This window comes from Ovis canadensis, chromosome 11 (assembly GCF_042477335.2).
Source record: "Ovis canadensis isolate MfBH-ARS-UI-01 breed Bighorn chromosome 11, ARS-UI_OviCan_v2, whole genome shotgun sequence".
Taxonomy (NCBI): domain Eukaryota; kingdom Metazoa; phylum Chordata; class Mammalia; order Artiodactyla; family Bovidae; genus Ovis; species Ovis canadensis.
The window spans coordinates 18,287,160-18,312,588 of record NC_091255.1 but is presented as its reverse complement, the minus strand read 5'-3'; the positions used below and the strand labels follow the sequence as shown (position 1 = coordinate 18,312,588).

Below are 25,429 nucleotides of genomic sequence, written 5' to 3'. Positions count from 1 at the left end.
TGAATGAACAGTTTTAAATAAAATATGAAGGATCACTCATGATTACAACTGAACTCAAAAGTGAGCTGTATAAATTGATAAGTTTGCTTGGTAAGAAATGATTCACTTCACTTGCTCGACTCCATAGAGAATTCTTTGCAGGAAAATATGAACAAGAGAACAAAGCGTGTCTCTCACCAAAGAGCACCTAGAGTAAGAGTTAGCAATAATGTATCGATAGCTGAGTTACTACATCAAAGTTCATTATTTTCCTTTTCCAGAACAACTGCTGTGTCAGTCTGGAGTTCCCTATCTTATTTCATATTTTCTAATTAGTACAACAAATAGTCTTTACAATGGAAGATAAAATGCTGCTAGAGGAAGTAACAATTTTTTTTTAACACAGTACCATTTGTCTCAGAAAATAGTCATAATACTGGCAGTACTTTGTTTTTTGGGGGAAAAAACCATTTAAGTTATTCACAGGTCAGAAGGGAAGAGTGGGCACTTGTCCTTTAACATCACATGATTTTAAAAGGTGAAAAAAAAGTATGTTCTTTAGCTAACTGACAATCCAAAGAGTAATTCTCCTAAATTGTAGGGTCAAAACTGCAGTATTCCTTTTTATGGCCTTGCTTCCATGAGAATGATCACTGAGTTAACAAATTATGTTTAAAAATTAAAATAATAATTTAGATCACTTTCTCACAAAGCCTCAGCAAGCCTTTGCTGGGGAAGGAAGTACCTGAACCCCAGCAGTTTTATCTGTAAACACTTAACTTCTTTATGTATCATCTGCCCATCGGATGTTGCGCTTCTTCCTGGCACAGTGTCCAGCAAAGGCGCGCTGGTGTCGTGAGCTGCAGTGACACTATGCCACCACGCCAGCCGTGGCCACTATAAACGTGGTCAGAAGCAGACTCAGGGTTGACACTGACATTGTTGACATTGTCCTTGGTAAAGGTGTTACTTTTGAGGATCCTCCTAGTTAAATTAAATGCAACAGTAACTTTATATTAATTCAAGGACAATGGATGGCACTTCTAGGTAAAGAAAAGATATATACATGTATTTCCACCTTCCTTTTCAGTACAGACCTAAACAGGATTAACAGCCCCAGTGCTGGGTGCTGTAATGTTACTTAACCTTAGATCTCTCTTAAAAGTCCACATTCGGAAAGTGAACAAAGGAAATTAGGGACCGATTCCCTTTGAAACTCACAGTGAATGTACAAGGAGTTCGTGTGACTTCAGTCAGTGACTTGAAGTCTGTTTCCCTAACCAGTACTACACTCTCTTTTTAATATTTGTTTTACTATTTCCTATTCTAACAAAACTTCAGCAAGCAAACAAATTGATGCAGATCATGTTAAATCGTAAAAGGGATACTGCCACTCTTAAGGACTGGGTGTAGATCTTCTCCACCATCACTAAGGTACGCAATGAATAGAAGTACAAAACACATAATTCACAGACTATATACCTCAGCACTAACAGTGAATATATATTATATACTTTTATATCTGTCTAATATTTTACAATCACCAGATACACCATCATTAAATACAAGTTACAGAAATGTGTAGATACCATTAGTTAGAGGGGTACTTATTGCTTACGTCAGCAAGCAGCAAATAAGGGCACAGGATTTGAACTGAAGGGAACTACTTTCTATCACCAGTGGCATTAAGATATAACACTGCATTTCACAAAGCACTGCTTTTTATCTAGTTGATAGACAGACCCAAGAGCAGCATATGTCAGACCAATAACCACTACTTTAATAAGTATTATAGAATTTTAAAGGACCTACCTTACAAGTGGTACCTAACTACTCTATAAATATGTATGTTGTGAACAAATGAATAGTTGCTAATTTGTACATTATTGGCTTATAATGTGACCACACTAGAACTACTTTTATTTTCTAGAGGGCTACTGGAATGAGAAATGGAGTTAACACTGCGTATGTAGTTACACCTACAAAATTCAGACCCTTAAAGATGCCTGTTACTCCCAATTTCCAGCCATTTTTCCCACTGAAGAAAACCTATCACTTGACTTGTACCTTCTTTCACCTTCTTTATTCTGATCAAAATCATTAGCAATAGACAACTATAGAAGAATCTTCTAAATTTTTTGACTTGGCTGAGTGCTTTGGACTATTGTCTGTACCAATGTTCTGCTGCCTGTTTTCTTATTTCCCTAGGTAATCCGATTTGAACTGACACTGCACCTGATGGGTTGTTAACATGAACTAGGCTTCAGAAAATGGCAGATGTGAGTGAGGTCCATGGACGGGGGTGAAGCCTCGGGATGGTGAAAAGACTCTGGTGCTATGGCTGGATTCCTGTGTACGCCCTCCTTTTCAGCCATGTGTCACAAGACTTGAGAAAAGAAGAAATGACTTCAAAAAAGAAAAATACTGAAAATCTCTACTTACATCCAAATTTTAAAAAATAAAATCTGTAGATTAACAATCTGTTGCTGAAATGCATCTTTCATTTATTTGCTTTGGCTACCCTGGCACACCAAAATATGCTTCAGTCCCCCTGGTTTTAAAATCCAGGAATCTTAGTCCTCCATTCTGAGTCTGGGGAGCATAAAATAGTTGTATTGTGCTGTGTGAACCTCTCAGCAGGAGCATTCAGCGTCTCCCGACAGCACGAGGGAGCCAGTGGCTCCACGCCTGACTGGGAGAGGGCAGAACGTCCTGCGGAGACACTGCATGATTCTCAGAACCAGGCTGCTGCACTCAGTTAACCTGATGATTAGTTTATTTGCTGCCTCTAGTTGCAGATACGGTTCGACTTGAAACTGAAGAAATGGCAAAATGCAGACAGTTTCAAAACATCAAATGTGCATAAACACTGAGATGAGCAGCATGTGTCCTGGCGCTCCGGCCTGAAGCTCCGGGACTCAAATCCACAACTGAACAGACCGCAGCTGCAGTGCACTCTCTGTGCTTGGCCTCTGGGCTCACTTTCGGCAGTTACTTTCAGCCTCTTCGATACCAATTATTCCGTTTCCTCAGGGGAAACAACTTTAGAGAAGTTAAAACTAGTATTTTTCATTCTCCAAAACCACTTTTTATTTTATTGTAGTATATGCCTTTACTGTCTGTGAACTTTAAAAAAAGGAAAAAAGGCAGAAAAAATAGAAATACTATTTGATTTTCTTTTAAAATGGCAACTTGATTCTAGTCTATTTGTACCTGAAATCATCTCCATTAAACAAGTTTTTATTCCTGAGATGAAGGTACAGTGGAAAACACATTAGCATCATAGATTAAAACCAGTTGACAGCGGTCTTCTAAAAAACAATTCCGTCAAAAGCACCATAACAGGTTATGAAACTCCCAAATAGCTACAGCCCTAGGAAATACTTAATTCAAAAAATTTTCATTGTTGGTCTTTTATGTTACAGGAAAAAAATGAGTGAAGCTGTTTGACTATATACCACCTCACAAGTCTGAGAATATGACATTTTTACACTAGTTTTTCTACTTTCATTTTTTCCAGTTAAAACCCATATGGCTTTTAGTCTTTTACCTACCAAAAAAGGGGGAGAGGTTTTCCCTCAGTCCCCAGTCTTCTGAGGAACATTCCTCAAGTAGATCTAATTCTGCATTAAGTTTTCCAGAGATATATTAGGCACATCAGACCGAATTTCACCTGCCTCAAGATTTCAGCGCTATATATCCTAACTGAAATAACTTGCAAGCCTCCACTAGTGACGTGACGGGGTCTTGGGGGTTGTATGTAGGTATAGAGACACATCACAGGGACCAGTGGTATAGTTTTGCTAGTGAAATCGCCAGTACTGTTTATTATCAGATTGAAAACACTGCATTGAGTTTCCTAGAGATCTATTTACATTTAAGAGTTGAGCCATCCATGGCTCATAATGAAGCACACATATTTCAGAAAGACCTACCTTGTTTCTACTCTGACAGTGGTATCTGTACTGGGGGAGAGCTAGCTAGCCTACTCTAGAGAGAGGATTACATTTGAAAGCTCCAGGGAAGCTCGGGGTGTGAAGGGTCGCTGCTCTCTTTGGGCTTCCTCATCACACTTTCACTGCATCCTTTCCAGCTGGTTTGCCTCCACAGCAGAGAACTTCGTAACACCCTATTTCTCTTCCCATTTCGAATAAGTGAGGACAGGCTAGTGCCTGTTTTGTGGGAAGGCTCTTGAGCAGAGAGAATAGGATAAAACTTCGGATTAAACCTGAATCCATGCCGCCTCTTTGAGTAGTGGTAGTGTAAATGAGATAACCTAGAAACTCTCTTTCCCAGGAACTTGAACTGTTCGTTTTCCAGCCTAGAACAAACAGGAGGCAAGCTCTCTGTGCTGCACACCTGCTGCCCTATTGAACCCACATTAAAAGAAGAGAGAAACTCTCCAGCACCACTCCATTCAGGCAATGATGATGGAACTGATTTTTTCTCCATTATTAGCTCATTAATAAGATTTGCTCTCTTTGGTGCACCAGGACCAAACATCTCAACTGGTGGCAAAAACTGGGCACCGTGAGGCTTGCTTGTTTCTATCTGTGTGAGATCTAGGTAGCCCGGGTCTTCCAGCACGTTGCTTTGGGACCCTGGGCTCAGGCTGGTTCTATCCGTGAAAGAATCCACACGCCCCTCGTAGCCCAGATCGGCCGGGGCGGAGCACTGGTGCTGGGGCCAGGGGCGCTTGCACTCCCCGTGACTCTCCTTGTCATCCCCACCAGCTTCTTGCCCTCCTTGGAAAGAGTTCTCTGTCCAATCTGAGTCCTCACTAACATTTACAGCTTTGTTCATGTCCCTCAGGAAAACCACAATAACAGTGATGTTATCACTTGACCCCGCGTCCCGAGCTGATGCCACTAACTTGTGGGCAACCATGCTGCTGTCTCCGTTATTCTCCTTCAAGTGGTCGGACACGACTTTCACGGCCTCGTCAGGGTTCACGGTGTCGTAGAAGCCATCGCAGGCCAGAATGAGGTAGTCTTCAGTTCCATCCAGAACGGTAGAGGCAGAATCGGCATCCCCACAGATGTATGGCTTATGTTCAGCATCTCCTGCGGGAATTCGCAAACAGGTCATTTTGGTTTCTCTTGCAGGTCAGAATGTTTATGGCCAGCTCTAATGTCCTGAGCAGAGAAGGGCCCTCTGTTGAGGGAACAGTATTGCCAGAGACACAGAGGCAACTGCTAGGGAGTAATGTGTAGTTGAATATTTGGTACAGCAACAGACTGGAGAACTCGGGCCCAACTAAGCTAGGTTTCTGTCACCAGATTACTGCGGTAATAGATCATCTGCAACGCATTTTAGAACTTCCAGGTCCCTGGTTTACATTCACTATGCTCCTTAGTACTTGGAGAGAGCCTAGCAAATGGGCCCTCTGCCTGTCAGGTAGCCAGTAACATCGCTACAAGGATACTCATCGGCTTCTCTACATAAAAAACATGGAGTACTGAGCAATTCCTAGGTTGGGGGATCATAATTCATTGGTAGTTTGTTTGTTTGTTTGTTTGTTTGCTTACGAAGTGCGTTATCATTCTTAAAGTAGTAGCAGATAGCACAGTGGTCAAGGATGCAGGCAGCAGAGTCAGGATGCCTGGATCCAGGTCACAGCGCTTTAAAGACTCTCTTCAGTTACTATCCTCTTTAATGCACTGAAACTGGCCCTTCTGACTCGGGGCAGAGAAAGTGAAGGTAAGTACACTTACTTAGATGCCCAGGCCACAGTGTCACTGTTTGTGGGATCTGTTATCGGTTCTCTCCTACTCTAGTAAAGTTCTCTCCAGTATTTCACATCTCTGTTTAATCTTCAGACAGGCCCAGAAAGCTCAATAGGAACATTACGGATAACTTGTTAGAACCGCTGTGGGCCATGTGCCCTACCCAGCAGACCACACGATGGGATGCCCTAAACAACAGACAACTTAGTATTTAATTACTTGGGTTAGTTTATCTGCAAGACAAGAACCTAGTCTTTTTCATACAGTAGCAAGACCCGTCTTCCTCAGGTATGGTTTTGATCTTGCCAGTTTTAGTTCGATACTGTGTAGTCTTCCAGTAGGCTGTCACAGCTTCCAATCATGGGGAGTCAGCGTCCTCCACCAACCCACCTGACTAGACGTCCCCGTCCCCTACTCCACCTGACTGTGTTATTACCATTATTTTCTGAACTCCAGCTCTAAAAATAAATGTGATCTGAGTCATACTGTTCCCAAAAACCTTGTTTTAGTGCTTCAATTAAAAGGCTACTGCAACTGTTAGTTTGGAACAGAACATACAAAGATTTGCACAAGAGAAAATGCTGCCAGAATTCTGGCTTTTCACCTGCTCTACTGTTAGATGTCAAATTCATGACATTTCGCCCAAATTTGGTAGGAGGGCATGATCACCCATTTCACAGTAGAAATGGCACCATCCTTTGGTCTTCTACCCCCTCTCTCCATATGCCAGAAACTGTATCATGTCAACTCTGGATCATCAATCCAAAGGGCTCAGGGGGAGAAACAGTTGAAATGTGTTTCATTTTTAAAGTATTAATGTCATTTATTTTCTGAGTAGAGTTGAACTCTGCTTAGGAGTCCTTTTTCTTTTCTTTATTTAGCCCCCTGATTTACTCCATGAGCTTTCCAAATCTTACATTCTCTGACTCTTTCCAATTCAGTTATTGGATTTTGGTAGATGGCATAATTTCCTACGTCAAAGAAAATTAAGTTTACCGGGCCTGAATTCCCTCAATTCCTCCTCCTAACTTAAAAAACAATCTCTAGCAATTTACCTCTATCTACAACCATTTTCTGTTTTCAAAATTCTGGGAATTTTTAACTCACTTGACCTCTGTAGCATTTGACCCTGTTGACTCCATACGCCTAGAAAACCCCCTCCCCAGCATCTGATACCCTGCGTCTGTGTCTCTTCCTGTTTTTCTTTACTGGCTCCTTCATTTAATAGCAACCCCCCCAAGAAAATAATAGCACCCCACATCACTGTATGCTAAGTCTGTGCCAGGCAGGGTTTAAGTGTATGTGTGTGTATTATACTATCTAATACAAAAACAATAGTTAGGTACTATTACTAGTCCTGCTTTACAAGGGAACAAACAGGTATGAGAAGTTCAGTAAATCACCTAGGCCCACAGCTGGTCAAGTGGCAGGGCCAAGACACAAACCCAGAGAGTATGGCTTCACGGTCTTCTACCGTAAGCAATGAGTCTCAGCCTTGGTCTCTCTTCACGCTATATTCCTGGGCAGTGTCATCCATTCTGTGGTTTCAACTACTGTATATACATACATACATAGATAGATATATATAAAGTCACTTCACAGGTTGTTAATGTTATTTCCAAAATGGGATGAATTCTCAAATCTCTAACTCACAACTCTGCTAAGCTCCAGATCTGTATTTCCAACTGCATATAAATTACCTCTTCTGAGACGTCCCACAGGCACCCAGAATGCAAATATGTCCAAAATGAACTCATTATCTTCCCTCCTCCCTGCCCCTCAACTGCTGCTGCTTTATTACAAATGTTTTATCATCTTCTTAGTGACACAAGTCAGAAACCTAGAAGTTAAGTTTCCTCTTTCGCCCCAAAAGCTGTCACTTCTGTCTCATCAATTTATACTCTTCTGTATTCCTGTTTTTTTAGCTGTCCACATCTCTGAATGATCTCTCATCTAGATTTTTCTCTCTAATTCATCTTCTGTAATCATTAAATATTTATAAACACAAACCTGACCACGTGGGCCCTCGGCTCACTCACCCAGTGAAGCCCAGACCCTGAGGCTGGCATTCAAGCCCCTCCGCACCCTGGCGCCAACACTGCCTCTCCTCACCCCATCCCCCGCCCCAGCCTCCTGCACCTGTCCCTGTTCCTGAAACAGGACGCACCCTCGGAGACGCCCATGTGTTTGCACGCCTCCCTCCCGGGGGCCTTCTCTAGGTTCTGTCCTCCCATCCACCTCCGAAGTCACTTCCTCTCTGCAGTCAGCCCTGTTTCCTCTTCAACTGGCATTTATTCAAGGACATTGCTTTTTCCCCTTATGTCATATTTTTAGAAGCAAGAAATGACAAGAATTCTCTAGTAAAGTTGCTTCTATAACAAGCATTAAAGATATCTTGCAATACTCTGACAAAGACAGTAAGATCAAGAGAAGAGGTCTCTGGAGTTGTCAAAAATAATCCTATATGAAGGTGTGTTTTAAGAATCATAAATTTCCCCCTTTTGGCCTTATTCCAGATTTCTTAATGACTCCCTTGGTCTAAGGTGAAGCCTACTCTCAATTTTTCAAGAGGTATTTGCAGAATCTTTGAGCTTCCTCTTTCTTTCCGCCTTCTGCTGCTCACATTTGGGCCACTTCACAGCTTGCCAGCACCTTCCCAAAGAGTGGGAGGGAAATCACATCAATGGTGAAATGGAATCAGTCCTTTGAGATTTTATTAATGTTCTGGAATTTTTTGGTAATGATAAGCAAAATCTGGGGATCAGACATCAACTCCATTTATCCATGCTATCCTATGTCAAAGCACTTCATTTCTTTAGGAGGCAGTGACAGAACTGAATACACGCATATTACCCATAGAGACACACACATTCATCTGGTCTTTAAAAAAAAAAAAAAGAACAAAAAAAACAAAGTGAAGCTAAGCCATGAAATCCAACGCAACAGACCCAGGTGCAAAAGTGAGAAAGAAACGGCCGTAGCCCGCTCTTTGAAGCACACCCTCACATTCTGTCCAACCAGCTCAGCTTTTTACTCTGAATCTTCAACAAAGAGTTTCATCGACTTTACCCTTCTTTTAAAGAATTTAGGTTCCAGGGAAGTAGATTTTCTGAAATCCCAGGGTAATCTAACAACTCCACTCCACACAGAGTAGAATTAGTTTCCTAATTTTAATATAGTAAAAATTATTTTCACCCAAAAAGCATGTTGTTTGTGTCATTTTAGAATTCAATGAGAAAATGAAAGATATAAGCAAGATAAAATATAGGGACTTCCATTTTCTGGAAAATACTGATTTAAGCTAAATTTGACCCAAATGGAATGGAAAATGAGGATCACTGGGCTTTAAGCAGATTTGTATTCCAGAGATTAAAGGCTTCCCTTTAAAAAAAAGAAACTAGTAAGTTCTATATCTCTTAATATAGTTCCCTTTTAAAAATGGAATTTATATAAATGTGTAGGTTAAATAATTAATTAAAAGAGGCATTAGACAATAACAAGCACTCTGAAAATCTAAGTTATTATCTCAGGTTCCCTTGTTGTATCACATTAACATGAAGAACAGTGTTCTGGAAGAGGACAGTTTGGAGAAAAAATAATTAATTGGTTTTTCCTACCAATAGCTCTGGAGACAGACAGACTTCCATTCACCCTCCAGGCACCAAACCAGACTACACAACCTCCAAGGGCCTCAATCCGCTGCTTTTCATCCTGCACAGCAATGCAACAGAAAGAAGCAAATAATTGGATTCAAGATTTATTCAGCTACCTTAACAGTAAACAACAGATATAATATTCATCGGCTTCCCGGAAAGGGTTCTCTTTACTCTTCCTTTGAAAGGTGGGCTTGGTTGCTGAGATAATGGTGATAATTATAATAATAACTGAAAAGTAATAACTAGAAAACTGCCTATGGCGTGTGCCCTAACAGAACAGAGCATACCTACCTCTCTGTCTGGTTTGTGTGGCTTCATTAGTTCAACAGCTTGGCCCTTCCTCACAAGCATAACCTGGGAATCACCCACCCAGGCCACATGTAACATGTTGCCTCTGATAAAAGTCACCACTCCTGTGGTCCCACATCTTAAGCTCTGAAAGTAATATAAATAAAACAAGAGTCAGTAAAAATTAGCAGACATCAAATTCTCATTGAGAAGCAATTTGTAGATAATACAGACTTTTCAGATGGAAGCAAAACTACCAATAACTTGATTTCACAAATAAAATAGCAATTCCTATTTCTCAGTGCATTTTTCCATGCTTGATGTATTTGTATGTGCACACACACATATAGATTTTATCTGTGATATGCAGTGCAGAGACAATTATCAGTTCACTTTACTTATTATTTTTTGGCCACGCCATGCAGCATGCAGGATCTTTCCTGACCAGGGATGGAAACTGTGCCCTGTGTTGGGAGCACAGAGTCTCAACTACTGGACCACCAGGGAAGTCCTCTATTCCGTTTCATGCACAGGGAAGAAAACTACGGCGGGCGATGTGACTTGCCCGAGGGCAGGTACAGATCGGTACCCAACTGAAATTTTTCCCTCATGGTCCAGTGCTAAACCACCATATCAACCCTTAGAGTAAAGATCTCCATATTCTGGTCTCTGTCTTGTTACTGACCTACTGTATGTTTTGGGGGGGGGGGGGGGCAGGGGCGGTCCTAGCTTTACAAAATAGCATACAAAGCATCTGGTTGGTGCACAACAAATGCTTCATACTCTGGATATTAAATAGGAGCCAAGAAAGAACATACATTCCCTGGAGTGCTAAGATGCTTCTACCTTTAAAAAACAAAACCAAAAAAAAAAAAAAACAAACCAAAATCTACAATAATTTTAGGGACCTTTGCCTTTGGAATATTGCATGAAAAACTAACATCAGCCTGGAATTTCATAGCTCAGTACCACTGTACTTAATGTTCTTGATACTACTATCCTAAAATCTCTCCATTTCACATGAAAAAAAAAAAGTGAAAGTTATAGTCACTCAGTCTTGTCCCACTGTGACCCCATGGACTGACCATAGCCCCCAGGCTCCTCTGTCCTTGGAATTCTCCAGGCAAGAATACTGGAGTGGGGAGCCATTCCTTTCTCCAAGGGATCTTCCTGCCGCAGGGATCCAGCCCTGGTCTCCTGCACTGCAGACAGATTCTTTACCCGCTGAGCCAGCGGGGAAGCCCTCCTTTTGACATGAGTCACCACCAAATAAGTATGACTTTTTGTTACTAAGGACTTGGCCTAAATTAGAACCAGTGCATCAAGGGTGGTAGCAGGCCTCTTGCATCCAATGAGAAAACAACTTCTCATTTTCCCTATATAGGGAAAGTTTGTTATAAATCCTCACCCACCAATAAAATGCCTTCCCACACAGAATGTTCAACACCTCAGCCCCTGGAACACATGATAAAGACACTCGAGTGCATATGCCCCAGAGGGAACAGGAGGCAGGGCCGCCGCGCAACAGGAATAGCTGCTGCTTTCTCCCCAGCAGTTAGCAGCACATGGAAGCACAAGGAGGAGAGAAGGAACTGCGGAGACGAACCTAAATTATTCAAGAGAACTGTTGGCAAGACCGAGAGACAGCTAGAATCATTGGCAAAGCAAACGAGGTGAACATGGTCAGGAAGAAAGCCATGATTCTGAGGACACAGAAGGAAAGGGACACAACAGAGGATGAAGACAAGGTCGACGATAACAGGCCAGCTCACAAGGTCAGGCCATGGCCTCAGTCCCAGTGAAGACAGCCGGCAGCGCCAAGCCTGGTGGTCCCCCCAGGAGACTGGCCAAGTCTGGGGGCAACAACTCTGTTTTGTTTTCTAGCCCACCTCTATTTGCAGAGCCCAGTGGTTACTGTTGTTGGGTTTGTGTATTAATCTAAACCTGGGGGGCAGGCGGGGACACAGAGCACCGCCCTTGCTTAACACCAAGCAGAGCTGAATTACTGCTTAGTTAATTCCAAGCCCCATGATTGCCCTATAGCATAACAATGAGATCAAAGAAATGGATTAAAGGATTACCCTGTTCTGTCCAAGTCCATTTCAAAAAGAGTTAATGCTTAAGTCACAGGGCAGGGGTCTTATTTTTCTGTGTGTATATAATTCTGCAATTGCTTTTTAAAATTAAAAAAAATATTGTCTTTCTGTTGGTCCCTAGTTGGAAATGAGTATAAAGTCCTGTAGTTAATTTTGTACCAATGCCCAGAATGATAATTAGATTAAAATCTTTACTTTTAGATCTTAATATAGCTCCTGTCATTCACTCAGAGTAAAACCTTAGGTCTGATTAACCTTAAGAAATTGGGACGTGAGCTCTGACTTTTCTTCCTGTTAAGAGAAAACCAGTTCAAGGAGCATCTAAGGATTCACTCTCTCCAGGCAAAAGTTTTCCTCAAGAGATACACAGCGAACACTGCCAACCCATTCAGAACCAAATGCATGGAGAAATCCCAGCTTCTGTTTCCTTTTTAGACCATTGTTTTAATCACCATATTCAGATTTTGTCAGCAAAAGTCTCCTTAGAGAGCTGGTCCTGGTGCGAACCTGACAGGCAATGGTGAATAAGGTGAAACTCACCTGCCAAATCCAGCAGCCTCCTGGCTTTTCAGAAAATTATAGCTTGGAGATTCTCTACAGTACATCATAGCACCCCACTAAATCTATTCCTAAAGACAGAATCAGGCCTACAACAGAATCCAATACTGTGTGTCAAGAACGTAGTTTGGGAGAGAGCTTTAAATAATGTCTATCACAAAAGAGAAAATCCAAAATAGCCCTTTAGCCACAGAACAAGCGAGCTCAGCTGGCGTATCACGGCTGGGCTCCTGTGAAAGCAGCATACCTCCCTGGCGGCCTTCTGGACAAAGCGCTCGTCGGTGACGCGGAAGGCTCGGCACAGGGCCTCGGCAGGGTCGTGGGGGAACATCTCCTGGCGCACCAAGTTAACGTGCAGGTGAATGGAGGCGTAGATGGCAGCATCCACTCCCCCGTGGCCATCAAACACTGCAAAGTAAGCTTGTTCTTCCTGGTCCTGTCCATGGAAACACAGACGCAGTTCAGGGAGTTAAGGTATGGCGTGCCTCAGATGAGCCAGTCCCCTGCCCTGCTGCCCATCCTCCTCCACTGCCCTGTCACCCGGGGAATGAGACTGAATGTTTCCCTTCTCTGACGTGCCTGATCCACAGCTAAAATACCTGCAATATTCGGGCATCTGTGTTTACACACCAGAACACTGGAACACATCATGCCCAATTAGCTCAGGCTGAAGTGCCCTCTCTCACTGTGAAAGCTGTTGTCTTGTACCATGGAAACCACCCACATCCATTTGCTGCAAAGTTGCTGTTACAAGTTGTGTGGAGGGGGAGGAAAGAGAAGGGAGGAGGAGGAGCTGAGCAAAGGCTGTTCTGGATTGAAGATGTTTGTCAAAATGAAAATATTTTAATAATAAATTAGAAACTCAGGACAATAGGAAATAATTAAGCACAAGGCCAATTATGTTTGATTATTTAAAATACACAGATAATGAAAGCATACACATACTTCTAAACTATAATATTGGCTTCATAAATCATTCATGATCACATTGTATTCTCACCATAAATAACACAGTCTCTAAATACGCTACACAAACTTGAACCACATGAGACATCTACATGCCCTGTAACCTTGCCCCCTAATTCAAGATGTTGCTTCCCATTTGCTTGCCCACTCAGTGCCTGAAGCTGTAGGCAAGCTGCCAGAGGAGGGTCTTCCAAATCTGTGATTTACCTCGACACAGGACACCTAATCACAAGATTACATTTAACTCAGTAAGAACTTGTTTTTTCTTTTTCTTCAACTCCAATGTTTAAATCTCAGCTCTGGCTCACTTAGAGGAAATACTATAAATCCTATGAATCGCTTGAGCAACTTCACTGCATTGATTTATAGTATTAGTTTCAGGTATACAACAGAGTGATTTGAAATTTTTATAGATTACAGCTCATTTAAAGTTACTATAAAATATTGGCTGTATTCCCTGTGTTATATACTATATTCTTGTAGTTTATTTACTTTATACATAGTTGTTCAATATATCTCAACAAACATTTTTATTTAAAAAGTAACAGTAAATTAAAAAAACATATTTATCTAGTTGGCTACCCCAGGTATTAGCTGCGGCATACAGGATCTCTGATCTTCATTGCAGCACGCAGGATCTTTAGTTGAGGTGTTTGGACTCCTAGTTGTAGCACGTGGGGTCCAGTCCCCAAACCCAGGCCCCCTGCTTTTGAAGCGCGGTGTCTTAGCCACTGGACCAGCAGGAAAGTCCTCAACAGCAGTAATTTTTTAAAATGTACTCATTTTTAAACAGTTCAACTGGCAGGGTAAGGGTAAACTTTAAAATAGCATATGTAAACAGTTTTTAAACGATGAGTGAGCTGATATGGGATCATCACAAAAAAGAAGGGAGCAGTAATAGTTTCATGTGGGCGTGAGAATATACTTTAGACAATGTGAGGCTGGTAAAGAGATTCTTAAACAATGTAACATCAGAAGAAACAAAGGAGCCAACAGGATCTCTTCTTTAAAAAAAAATGCTGGTATCTTCCCTGTTATAAAGATAATGGGTCTATGGAAGAAACCTAAATATCTGTCGACAGATGAATAGATAAAGAAGATGGGGCGGGGGGAGTGCACGTGTGTGGTGGAATACTACTTAGCCATAAAAAGAGTGAAATAACGTAATCTGCAGCAACAATGATGGACCTAGAGATTATCATACTAAGACAAGGAAGTCAGAAAGACAAATACCATACAGTATCACTTATATGCAGAATCTAAAATGTGACACAAATGAGCTTATTTAAAAAACAGAAAACATTCTCACAGACATAGAAAACAAATCTGTGGTTACCAAAGGTGTGGGAGAAGAATAAATTAGGAGTTTAGGGTTAGCAAATACAAACTATAATATATAAAACTGAGAAACAACAAAGTCCTACTGTATAGCACAAGGAACTATATTCAACATTCTATAATAAACCACAATGCAAAAATCTGAAAAATTGTATATATATATTCTTCAGGATATTTATATATATATATAAATGAATCGCCTTGCTGTATGCCAGAAACTAACACAACACTGTAAATCGACTATATTTCAATTAGATAATGTATGTTTATTTGGACTAATAAAGAAGTGTATGGTGTTGTTCAGTCACCCAGTCAAGTCTGACTCTTTGTGACCCCGTGGACTGCAGCACACCAGGCCTCCCTGTCCCTCAACATCTCCTAAAGTTTTCCCAAGGTCATGTCCACTGCATCAGTGATGCCATCCAGCCATCTCATCCTCTGATGCCCCCTTCTCCTTCTGCCCTCAGTCTTTCCCAGCATCAGGCACTTTAAGTGCATAGAAGGAAATAAATATATCTAATACAACCATCCACAGATAACCAGTCTTTTTTCTATACATATAAATTTTTTAATAAAATAAAACTAGGATAATAATGTACATAAATTTTTTACCCTGCTTTTTGTCACTTACCATATCATTAGCATTTCCCCCATGTCATTAAGTATTACTCAAAGACATTATTTTAAATGGATATGTACTATACATCTTACAAGCATATCACTGCTATCATTTCCTACATAAGACTTGGATCATTTCCAATTTTTTATTATTGATAATGCTGTGTAAAAAACATTTATGTCAAACAAAATATGTAAGCATTTTCTGCTTCCTTATAATATAAAATCAAAGCTGAAATTATCAAAGTGTGTGAAAATTTATACAGTTCTAAATACATGTTGCCCAATTGCCCTCAAAGTCTGTTTCATTATAGCCAAGAGCTCCTTGCTGAGTTAGGCCTTTGGGTTGATTTTTGAGGCAAAATGAAAACCAACCAGGTTAACAAAGTGTAATGATGCCCTCGAACCTGAGTACAATCTTCAAGGGTGCAGTGATTTAAGGACTGTTTATCACATTATGGCCTTTAGGCGTTATATTTGCATGGGTGTGGTGTCAGCTGATCTATACTGTAAAATAAGCACCAGTCACCAGCCCACCATCACTGCTTGACAGTCAGCTAAAATTTAACTTTAGCTGCTAAGTGAAGGAAATAGTGTGCTTTGTATAAATCACTACATTGTAATTTTAAAGTAATGGACTTGAGTGAAGAGGCAAGCGACAGGCACAGGAAACAAACCTACCTCTGTTTGCATTAACATAATAGAAAAAGAAGAGGAAGATAACAAGAAAATGGTTATTAAGTTGACAAGGCTCATATGATCCAATTTGTCAGTCACAGAGATTCAGGAAAAGTAATTCCAGCTACTTTCCTAACTCAGAAACCAAGATTTTAAAAACAGTCACATGAAATCAGAAAACTATCTTAGTTTCAAATTCATTCTTTTATGTTTGTATTTTGTGTTGCTTCAGCAAAATAGTAATGTGGGAACTCAATAGATAATGTTTGATTATACTATAGAAATAGTTTCCTTTAAAAAACAGCTTTATCGAGATATAACAGTTTTCCTTTTGGTTTGTATGTTTATAGAATGTCTTTGGAAGGCTATACAAGGGCTGGTAATTTGCCTCCGCAGAAGGGATCTGAAGTGTCTGAGAGACAAGGATAAGACTGGGAGTTTTATTTTCCAATTCTAAACCATGTGAATGCATTACCTATTCAAAACACATGAAATAAATAGTTCTTCTCCCTTCGTCTAATCGAAGAAGCAAATCTGTGCCACTTTGCCCTTAGTCCTATTCCAAGCCATCAGAGATACTATTACAGTTTACTACAGCTTCTCTTATTAGAAGACAGGTCTGTGATGGTGTTTTATTTTTCAAATCTCGTGACACTTCAGAAGTGCCCTTTACCTCTAGGTTGAAGAGCATGTTGAAGTCAGGGATGCAGACATGTTTGTCCTCCATTTTCCTGCGCATGTTTTTGATGGCATGGATTGATGTCTCATAATAAAGCTGGGGTCTCCTGCGGAGAGGGAAGTCTTTCACCCAGCTGCAGCAAATCTCGTGTAGTTTGCTGAAGACAGAACGGGCCAATTTCACTGTCTCAATCTCTGTGAAAGAAACAGAAATCCCCAATGAAGAGCCTGGTAAAACTGCTTTACACTTGCCTGCCTAGGAGAAAACAGAAGTAGGTCACCTTAGTCAAGCTCCTCCTCAGTAGAAGAAATTCCTCCTTCTCGTGAGAAATGAAATGTTGCTCTGAAGAGAGAAAATGACAACCTGTCTGATAGAAAATCATCAGCCAGCAGCTGCCACTAAGATACCCTTATGTCACGAGGAGAAAACCTCTGAGCAGGGCTGGATCTATTCCTAGGCTGGAGTCCTTCCAGCCGGTGAAGTACTCTGGCCATGCTATCTACTTCAGAGCACTTTTGTTTGGCTGCCAAGGTTATCATCTGGAGACCCAAGCCTCCTGTGCATAGGAAAATGACTGAAAGATGAACAATGATTATCCAAGAATTAGAATATGAAGGCTTATGAAAATATTGTTTATTTACAAAGTACAGGAATAAGAAGGGTTCACTTTGACTACTGTTTGTCTTCATCTCTTTCTTTCCTCATCTCTTCCTTTATCTTACTCGTTTCCTTTCTTTCCTGTAACTGATCATAATTCAGAGTTGAACTATATGTTTTTTGTTATTTGATGTATTTTTTAATTAAAGTTTTGGGCAAGAGCTTATACAGTTTAACCAAAAGGTTAACAAATGAATCTTAAAAGTTCGATATTTCTCTAAGGAAAATGTACTTTACATTTTGTCGATGTGTGTAACCCTAGACTGAACAAAGCAGACGCCAACAGAGGCTTCTTCGCCCTAGACTACTGAGTCTCCTACTTGGCCCATTCGGTGGAGTAGCCTCGCTCACTTCTGAGTCTCCCTGCGTCCCTCAGTGGATGGACAGATGTGTAAGCTTTCAAGCAACACTGACGAGTACTCAGGAGACTGTATCTCACATCATCTCCACTCAAGCTGTCCTCTACTCAAGTTGCAGCAGTTGAAATAACCAAGGAAAGATTAGGTTTTCCCAGGCCAGTATTTTAGAAGCTCCCCCTATATCCCAGTGAAGTGAAGTGAAAGTCACTCAGCTGTGTCCAACTCTTTGCGACCCCATAGACTGTAGCCCACCAGGCTCCTCTGTCCATGGGATTCTCCAGGCAAGAATACTGGAGCGGGTTGCCATGCGCTTCTCCAGGGGACCTTCCTGACCCAGGGAATCAAACCTGCGTCTCCTGTACTGCAGGCAGATTCTTTACTGTCTGAGCCACTAGTAATTTAGAATTCTCAAAACAACTGTTGATTTCACTTTACTAAGTCAGATACAGCTTGACAGGCTGAGAAGACATGTACCAGATGGGCAATGGTTGTACACGCCTCTTTGGATCTAGAGCACAAATCTCAAAGAAGAGAGACTGTGTGTTCTAGAATGGCCTGGGAACTGAGATTCCTTTTTTTTTTTTTAAATTCTCTACCCTGCTGCTGCCTTAATCTGTAACTTTACCTGTTTTCTTATTCAAAATTCTTTTTTAAATGACTATATTCAGAAAGCTGGTCTCAAGGTTTTTGTTGCCTTTATTTTTCTCATTGACACAGTACAGGGTGGCAAACCATGTATGTGACTTTGTCCCCTTTGCCATTTTTATATAACTGAAAATCAAGGGTACATTTGGAAGAGAAAAAAAGTTTAAAGAGTAAAAGAGGTGTGTATAAGAGGGAAAAACTGAGGCCAGTAGACAGCCTAACATTTTGATTATTTTTAGCAACTCCAATCTTTTTGTTTGTTTAAAACACTAGTTGCCAAAGACTGTCTCTTTCAGCCAGCAATTACCTATTTCTATCACTTTCAACCCATCTGGTCTCTGCAACAATATATTGCCCCAAATCCAGACTGTTTATTTGGGTCTGCATTTGACTCAAACACAAGGGAAGACTGCAAAATAATAAGTGAGTTCAGAAACTTTCAGGGAGCATGGGGTGAGATGACAAATGACTGATATTAATTATCAGGATAGTTTCCAGATTCTCAGATAATAATATAAAACATCATATTTTGGTTTATTACTTTTTATCTTACTATATAGACCTCTACTGTGAAACAGAGTAGCTTACTAGCTACATGTGGCTAATTAACTTTAATTAAAATTACATAAAATTTAAAACTCAGTTTTTGGTCACATTAGGTATATTTCAAGTACTCAGTAACTTTATATGGCCAGTGGCTACCACCCTGGACAATGTGCAGGTAGAGAACATTTCCATCATGTCTACTGCACAGCCCTGGTGTAGACAGATTAAACTGGCCAAGGGAAATAATACCGGCTTCCTGTCTTATTTAGTAACCCGCTAGATCTGTCTTAGGCTTCCCTGGTGGCTCAGACGGTAAAGCGTCTGCCTGCAATGCAGGAGACCCGGGTTCGTTCCCTGGGTCAGGAAGATTCCTGGAGAAGGAAATGGCAGTCCACTCCAGCACTCTTGCCTGGAAAATCCCATGGACGGAGGAGCCTGATAGGCTACAGTCCGTGGGGTCGAAAAGAGTTGGACACGACTGAGCGACTTCACTTTCACTTTAGATTTGTCTTTGTTCACACCATCTATTACAACTGCTATCACATTTCTAACCAAAAGATAACATTTACTGAGTACCTGCTACATTCTATGTCTCTGGAACATCTCACTAACAGGTAATGTCACTCTCAACCCCAGGTCTATCTGACTCACACCATGCTCTACTGTTCCCAAGTTAGACTGCACATGGACACTGTATTTTAATTGTCCTTGATTAGTCATAGTATAAGTGGCAACCCACTCCAGTACTCTTGCCTGGAGAATCCCATGGACGGAGGAGCCTGGTAGGCTGCAGTCCATGGGGTCGCTAAGGGTCGGACAGAACTGAAGCGACTTCACTTTCACTTTTCACTTTCATGCATTGGAGAAGGAAATGGCAGCCCACTCCAGTGTTCTTGCCTGGAGAATCCCAGGGATGGGGGAGCCTGGTGGGCTGCCATCTATGGGGTCGCACAGAGTCGGACACGACTGAAGCGACTTAGCAGCAGCAGCAGCAGCAGCAGCAGCAGTACCTAGCAGATAGCAGAAGCTCTAAAGATGTTGACTAAATAAATGAATATGCAAACTTATAAAATTAAATAACCACTAATAAAGTATTTGTATGCTTCTTGGTTGTTAATTCTGCTTCCTTGATCTCTCCAACTGTTTCTGCAATGATGCCATTCTTTAAAAATGACTGTAATTCTAAAACATGCTTTAATATAAGGAGGACTGGCTTTTCTATTATTATTAACTTTAAAGATGGCACCTGGGTAGTTCAACATGTTTATTCTTCCAGATGAACTACTTATTTTGCCAAGTTTGTGGGGGAAATATGTTGCCATTATGTTTGGGATCACACTGAATTTACTGAGTTATATGGAAAAAATTGACTTCTTTTCCATATTAAGTCTTATTCAGGAACAAGTTATACTGTTTCATTAAATGAAATCCATTTTATCTTGCTCGATAGAGTCTTAACATATGTCCTATTTCTTACTGAATTTATTTCTAGTTATTTTGTTTTGTTTGCTATTTTGAGTCAGAAATTTGTTTTAATGTGTTATTTGGCACCTAGCAAACATTCCTCTTTCTCCCAAGAATACTTTCTCCTCTACTCTCAGTCCATGTGTGTCTAGGGGTAAAATGTGATTCAGATCTAACCATTTAGAGACCACATTCCTCTGGCCATAGTTATTGGTTCAGGAAAGGGAAACAACCCAAGATGGACTGATTAGAGTGAGTCCTGTGACTTATGTAAGAGCAACTGAGTAAAGTTACTCATTTTCCTGCTTGATTTGAACCTGGGCAGATGGAGATCTGATGTTCCTAGCAGTCGTTTTGCTATCCCATGGAACCTGAAAATAAAATCCAAAGGAGAGAGTACATCTGAGAGCTGGAGAAGTGCCAGGTCTTCATGACATCATGTGAAGCCTTGAATCTAGCTGTGTAGCTCTTACCTTGAAGGACAGCCAATAAATTGTTTTGCTGAAGCCAGTGGTCACTTGCAACTAGAAAATCCTCGAGTATATATTCTAAACATGCACACTAGGTTTTGGGTTTAAGCCAAAGTTTGTCCTACAATGTCCAGTGCTGTTTTATTAAGTATATGTTTAAAATTAGAAATAAATATTAAATTTTATCAAATGCTTCTTTGGGCATCCTTACAGATTATTCTGTTTTTTTTCTTTTGACCTATGAATATAAAAATTATGCTAATAAATGTCCCAATATTTTTTTCTCACTGCTGTCTCCTCAGCAGCATAGTGCTAAGCTATGGTAGGCCCTCAGTAAAATACTCATCAAATTGTTGTACTAAGTATACAAATATTTCACTTAAGATTTTTCACATTGATTATTAAGACTCATCTCTCATTTCTTGGTTCTGTCTTAGCCAAGTTTAAGTATCAAGTGTTATGCTATGCAAATTTTCCTCTTTCCCCATATAACTGGATAATTCATTTTAACAAGCAATAGAATTACTGTCTTTGATTGTTTGAAAACATTCACTTATAGAATCACCTACTCTTTTTGTCCTTTTTGCCAATCTTCTCAATCTCTTTCTGCTTAGATAAAGCTTTATTAATTTGTATATTTCTAGAAAATACCCAGGTTTTCAAATTTATTTTTATAAAAATGTTCATAATTCTTTTAATATCCTCTATATTAGTGATCATTTTCACCTTCTTATTTTTAATTTTTACATTAGGATATTTTATACTGATTTTAGGTTGTCTGGACAGGAGTTATATCTATCAACAGAAATGTAAGGTTGTTTAACAAACATTCTGTTAGGGATGGCATAAACATAAAAAGAACTTTAGGGTAAAGTTTAAGTCTGTTTTTGGAAACACCTAAGAGGAGAGTCACAGGGCATTTCAGCGGGGACTTCCGTGCCTTTAAGGCAACGACAGCAGGCATTACTCAATATGTTCATTCCCACTCTTCGGTATGGATAAACACAATATGCCCTGCAGAGATTCTCCACTTAGTGATTTGGGTTAAACAGATTAAGGACATGCAAATAGTTTGGAGCTATAATAGATCATTCTGAATCACAGCAGTGGCATGGAGGCATTACTGGGTAATCTCTTGGAAAAATATAAAATCAGGATGACTAATGATATCCACCAAAAGAAAATCCCTTCCTTTCACATTTACTATCTTACAGGGGTTCAGAAAATTCTTCCAACCTAGACACGAAGGGCAACACTTCAATCTTAAGTATTCTCCTGTACAGGAAGTGGTGTAAGAACATCAGCATATACATAATTGCTGCTCGAAATGGAAAAATAAAATCAAATAAAAAAGGATGCAAAAAAGAGAAAATTGTCCAAAGGCAGCAGTCCACCCCCTCACAGCTGTAAATTACTCATCAGTCGTTAATGTCAGTGTACTGATCTGGAGCTGAGTCAGCCACCACCCTGGCTGCAGTGAAGCAGAATCTAATCTCCCTCATCTTTTCATTACAGGGCTTTTACTTCATGCATCAGTACTAGAGAGGAAAGACCAGTGCTTTGCAGCAGGAATTCCATCCAGCTTGACTCTGGAACAATTTGGTTCCAAGTGAATCAATTACTCTCAGTAAAAACAAGAGGAATTCCTTCCTTGCCAATTTTCTACCAAAAATTCTCTAGAGAGATGCAGCAAGATGCAGGAATGGTTATTTTTATATCTGCCTCACATTCTCTGGAATCTAGCTGCCCTAATTCATTAATATATGTTTTGCTCCCTCTGTCCCATGTTTAAAGGCAAATGCTTAAAATAGAACAAATAGAATGAAGTATTAAAATTCCTCAACAATTCTTAATTCCCTAGTTTTTACAAAATTTGGTATTTTTAATGTGTTAAATATGTATAAGCCTAATATATTAATAAACATGCCTTCATTAATAAACATTCTCATAATTAACTGAAAAAAGATGCCCATGCAATTAAATCACATAATTGTCATAAAGAGCTCTATTTATTGGTGGATGTAAAAAAGTTGCAAATAATTTTATTTATGTATTTATTTTATCTTTGGCTCTGCTGGGCCCTCCTTGCTGCACGGGCTTTTCTCTAGCTGTGGTGAGCAGGGCTACTCTCTCGCTGCAGTGCGCGGGCTTCTCGCTGGGCTGGCTTCTCTTGTTTTGAAGCCACCAGGAAAGCCCGGCAGACACAATTTAATAGGATTAACGAGAAGTTTTGTAACAACCGACCTCCTGAATTTGTATATCTGAGTTTTTTTACTTGACTTATTAAAGATGAATTAAAACTTTAAAGTAGATTTTTCTCAAACCAGCCTTCCCTTCACTTATTCACTTATCTTTTCTGCTGTGTCTTCACATTTCTCCCTTCTCTTCATTTGCCTAGATATTATTTATGATAGCATATTGTTGTCATATCTCCTGCTCCAGTTACCTGCACATGGCTTCAAAAGCCTATATTTTCCCCTTCTACTTTTACTCATTAGTTTGAAGAAACATGTTTCTGAAGTTTTTCTCTTGCTACCACTATACAATATCAACCAGTGGGTAAACATAATTAGATATAGAATTCTGTTGGTAATTTATGTGGATCGTTCAACAGAAAAACAAATATTGTAGAAGGTACTTGCCCACAGTCCCTTCTGTGCCATCCGTTTCCTTTGGAATATAATGTGCAGAAAGATCACTCTGAAGGACTTCGTCTGATGTGGCTCTGGCTAGAGCGGCAGCCAAAAAGGAAGGGCAGTTACTGAAAGAAAACAATAAACGTCTATTCAGCAAGAATTAGAAACATCCCATTTAAAGGTATTACTAATTACTTTACTATTAACATATTGTTTCAAAACAAAATTATACCTTTAAACAACATTCGATGCATATTTCTTGAGAGGATATCATCTGCTACACACTTTGCCAAGGCACTGGGTATATAGTGGTGAATTAACACAGACTTGGCCCCTGACCTGGTGGGGCTTACAATCTGATTAGGGAGACAGATGATGAATAAGTAAACAAATAGGTTATAATTCGAGTTGGGATAACTTTTATAAGGGAAACAAATAGGATAGAGAGCATTAAAGAGAAATACCTACTTAGAATACTGAGGAATGCCTTGCCTTAAAGGACGAGACAGACTCAGTTATATGGGGGTGGGATTTGGGGACAGTATTCCAGGCAGAGAAAACAGCATGTGTGCAGACCCTTTCTGAGAGCAAAGCATGTCTGAGGAACTGGAAGAAGCCCAGAAAGATGAAGTATAGCAGGTAAGGGGGAGAGTGGTGAGGAGTAAGGTCAGAGGAGCGGGAACAGGCCAGTTACATGGATCTCTTGGATGGTACGGAATTTGGATTTTACGCAAAGTGCAGGGGGAAGTCACTGATGATTGTAAGCAAGAGAGGGTCATAACCAGATATGTTAAATAAAATAATACGTTGACTGCTGTGTCAAAGGGAACTGGCAGGGAACAGGAATGAAGGAGAGCGATCAATAAGGAGACTGTTGTAATCCAGATGAGATTCTTTAAAAAGTGATTATATTTGAGAGAAAGAAAATATAGAATTTGATTATTATTGTATGCAGAGGTGTGAGAGAGAGAGAAAAGAATCAGCCTGGGTTTTGGCCTGCGCCACTAGGTGAATGGCGGCATCATTCACCTAGATGGAGAAAACAGGAAAAGACAGATATGTGGAGGAAAAGGGTCAAGTAGAAAATGAGAATTCATTTTAGCCATGTTAAGTTGGAAAAAGTCTCTGCAATATCCTAGTAAGGGTGCCAAATGGTTAATTATATATTTTAGTGCGGATCTAAGAGATGTAAGGAAACTTGGAAGTCGTGAATGTATGGATGGCATCTAAAACTAGAGAGATAAAGGGGAATTCCCTGGTGGTCCAGTAGTTAGGCCTCCGCACTTCCACTGCAGGGGGCAGAGGTTCCTTTCCTGGGTGGGGAACTAAAGATCTCACAAGCTGTGCAGTGTAGCTTAAAAAAAAATTTTTTTTTTAAACTATGGAAATAGATCACATAGAGAAAACAAAAAGAGAGAACTGCTATGGACCAGTGACTTCTATGTGCCTCTGTTTTCCCCCTTTGGAAATAGTAAGTACCTCCCCAATATACCCACTGTATGTTGGGTAGTGGCAGGGAAGGGGTAGATAATACGCCACTCTAGTCCCTAGGCATCCAAATCAAATGGAACTATACTCAGGGAGCTGTCATCAAGAAATTATACCCAAGGAATCTCATCTGGACCTGACTTCACTGAGATCCTGAACCTGAGTCTGATGCCATCAAGGGATGACATTTTGGGAGACTCTGAGGGGAGGGGTGAAGGTTTTTTGCATGTGGGAGGGATACGAATTGTGTGGCCAGAACAGACTGTGGCAAATTGTTTTTCTAAAGACGATCACAGCAATATTTCTGGTGCTACGTGCTCGTTAAGAACCTTACCATTACACATGAAAGTGAATGAGCCTTTGGTGAAAAAAGAAGTGGCAAAAGTGATGCTGTGCAGCTTCTGAGGTTTGGTCATAAAAGGCTGCATGACTTTCCCCTGGCTTTCTCGTCTCTCTTCCTTCACTTTCTCCTTTTCCTCCCCCCTCTTCCCCCTGGGACACAGACAGGTTCATGTGGGTGTTAGCTGAGGCTTCCAGTCAAGAGCTGTTATTATCAATTGCTTGACATAGGTAACAGCACAG

At 40.4% G+C, this 25,429-nt stretch overlaps 2 protein-coding genes across 7 annotated transcripts in view; one reads left to right on the top strand and one right to left on the bottom strand.

Annotated features, from left to right (window-relative positions):
* The window catches only part of TRIM37 (tripartite motif containing 37), a 141,513-nt gene extending 139,055 nt beyond the window's left edge, over nt 1-2,458 (top strand). For all 6 annotated transcript variants that reach the window (XM_069602626.1, XM_069602624.1, XM_069602631.1 and 3 more), the window contains one exon: nt 2,188-2,458. In XM_069602626.1, coding sequence (XP_069458727.1) covers nt 2,188-2,191 — 4 coding nt within the window. In that variant the 3' untranslated portion in view covers nt 2,192-2,458. The remainder of the gene's footprint in view (nt 1-2,187) is intronic.
* The window catches only part of PPM1E (protein phosphatase, Mg2+/Mn2+ dependent 1E), a 223,597-nt gene continuing 199,464 nt past the window's right edge, over nt 1,297-25,429 (bottom strand). Inside the window, exons 2-7 of the mRNA XM_069602633.1 lie at nt 23,366-23,484; nt 16,577-16,776; nt 12,551-12,739; nt 9,653-9,796; nt 9,323-9,416; nt 1,297-5,042 (exon numbers count right to left, since the gene is read on the bottom strand). Coding sequence (XP_069458734.1) covers nt 3,982-5,042; nt 9,323-9,416; nt 9,653-9,796; nt 12,551-12,739; nt 16,577-16,776; nt 23,366-23,484 — 1,807 coding nt within the window. The 3' untranslated portion in view covers nt 1,297-3,981. The remainder of the gene's footprint in view (nt 5,043-9,322; nt 9,417-9,652; nt 9,797-12,550; nt 12,740-16,576; nt 16,777-23,365; nt 23,485-25,429) is intronic.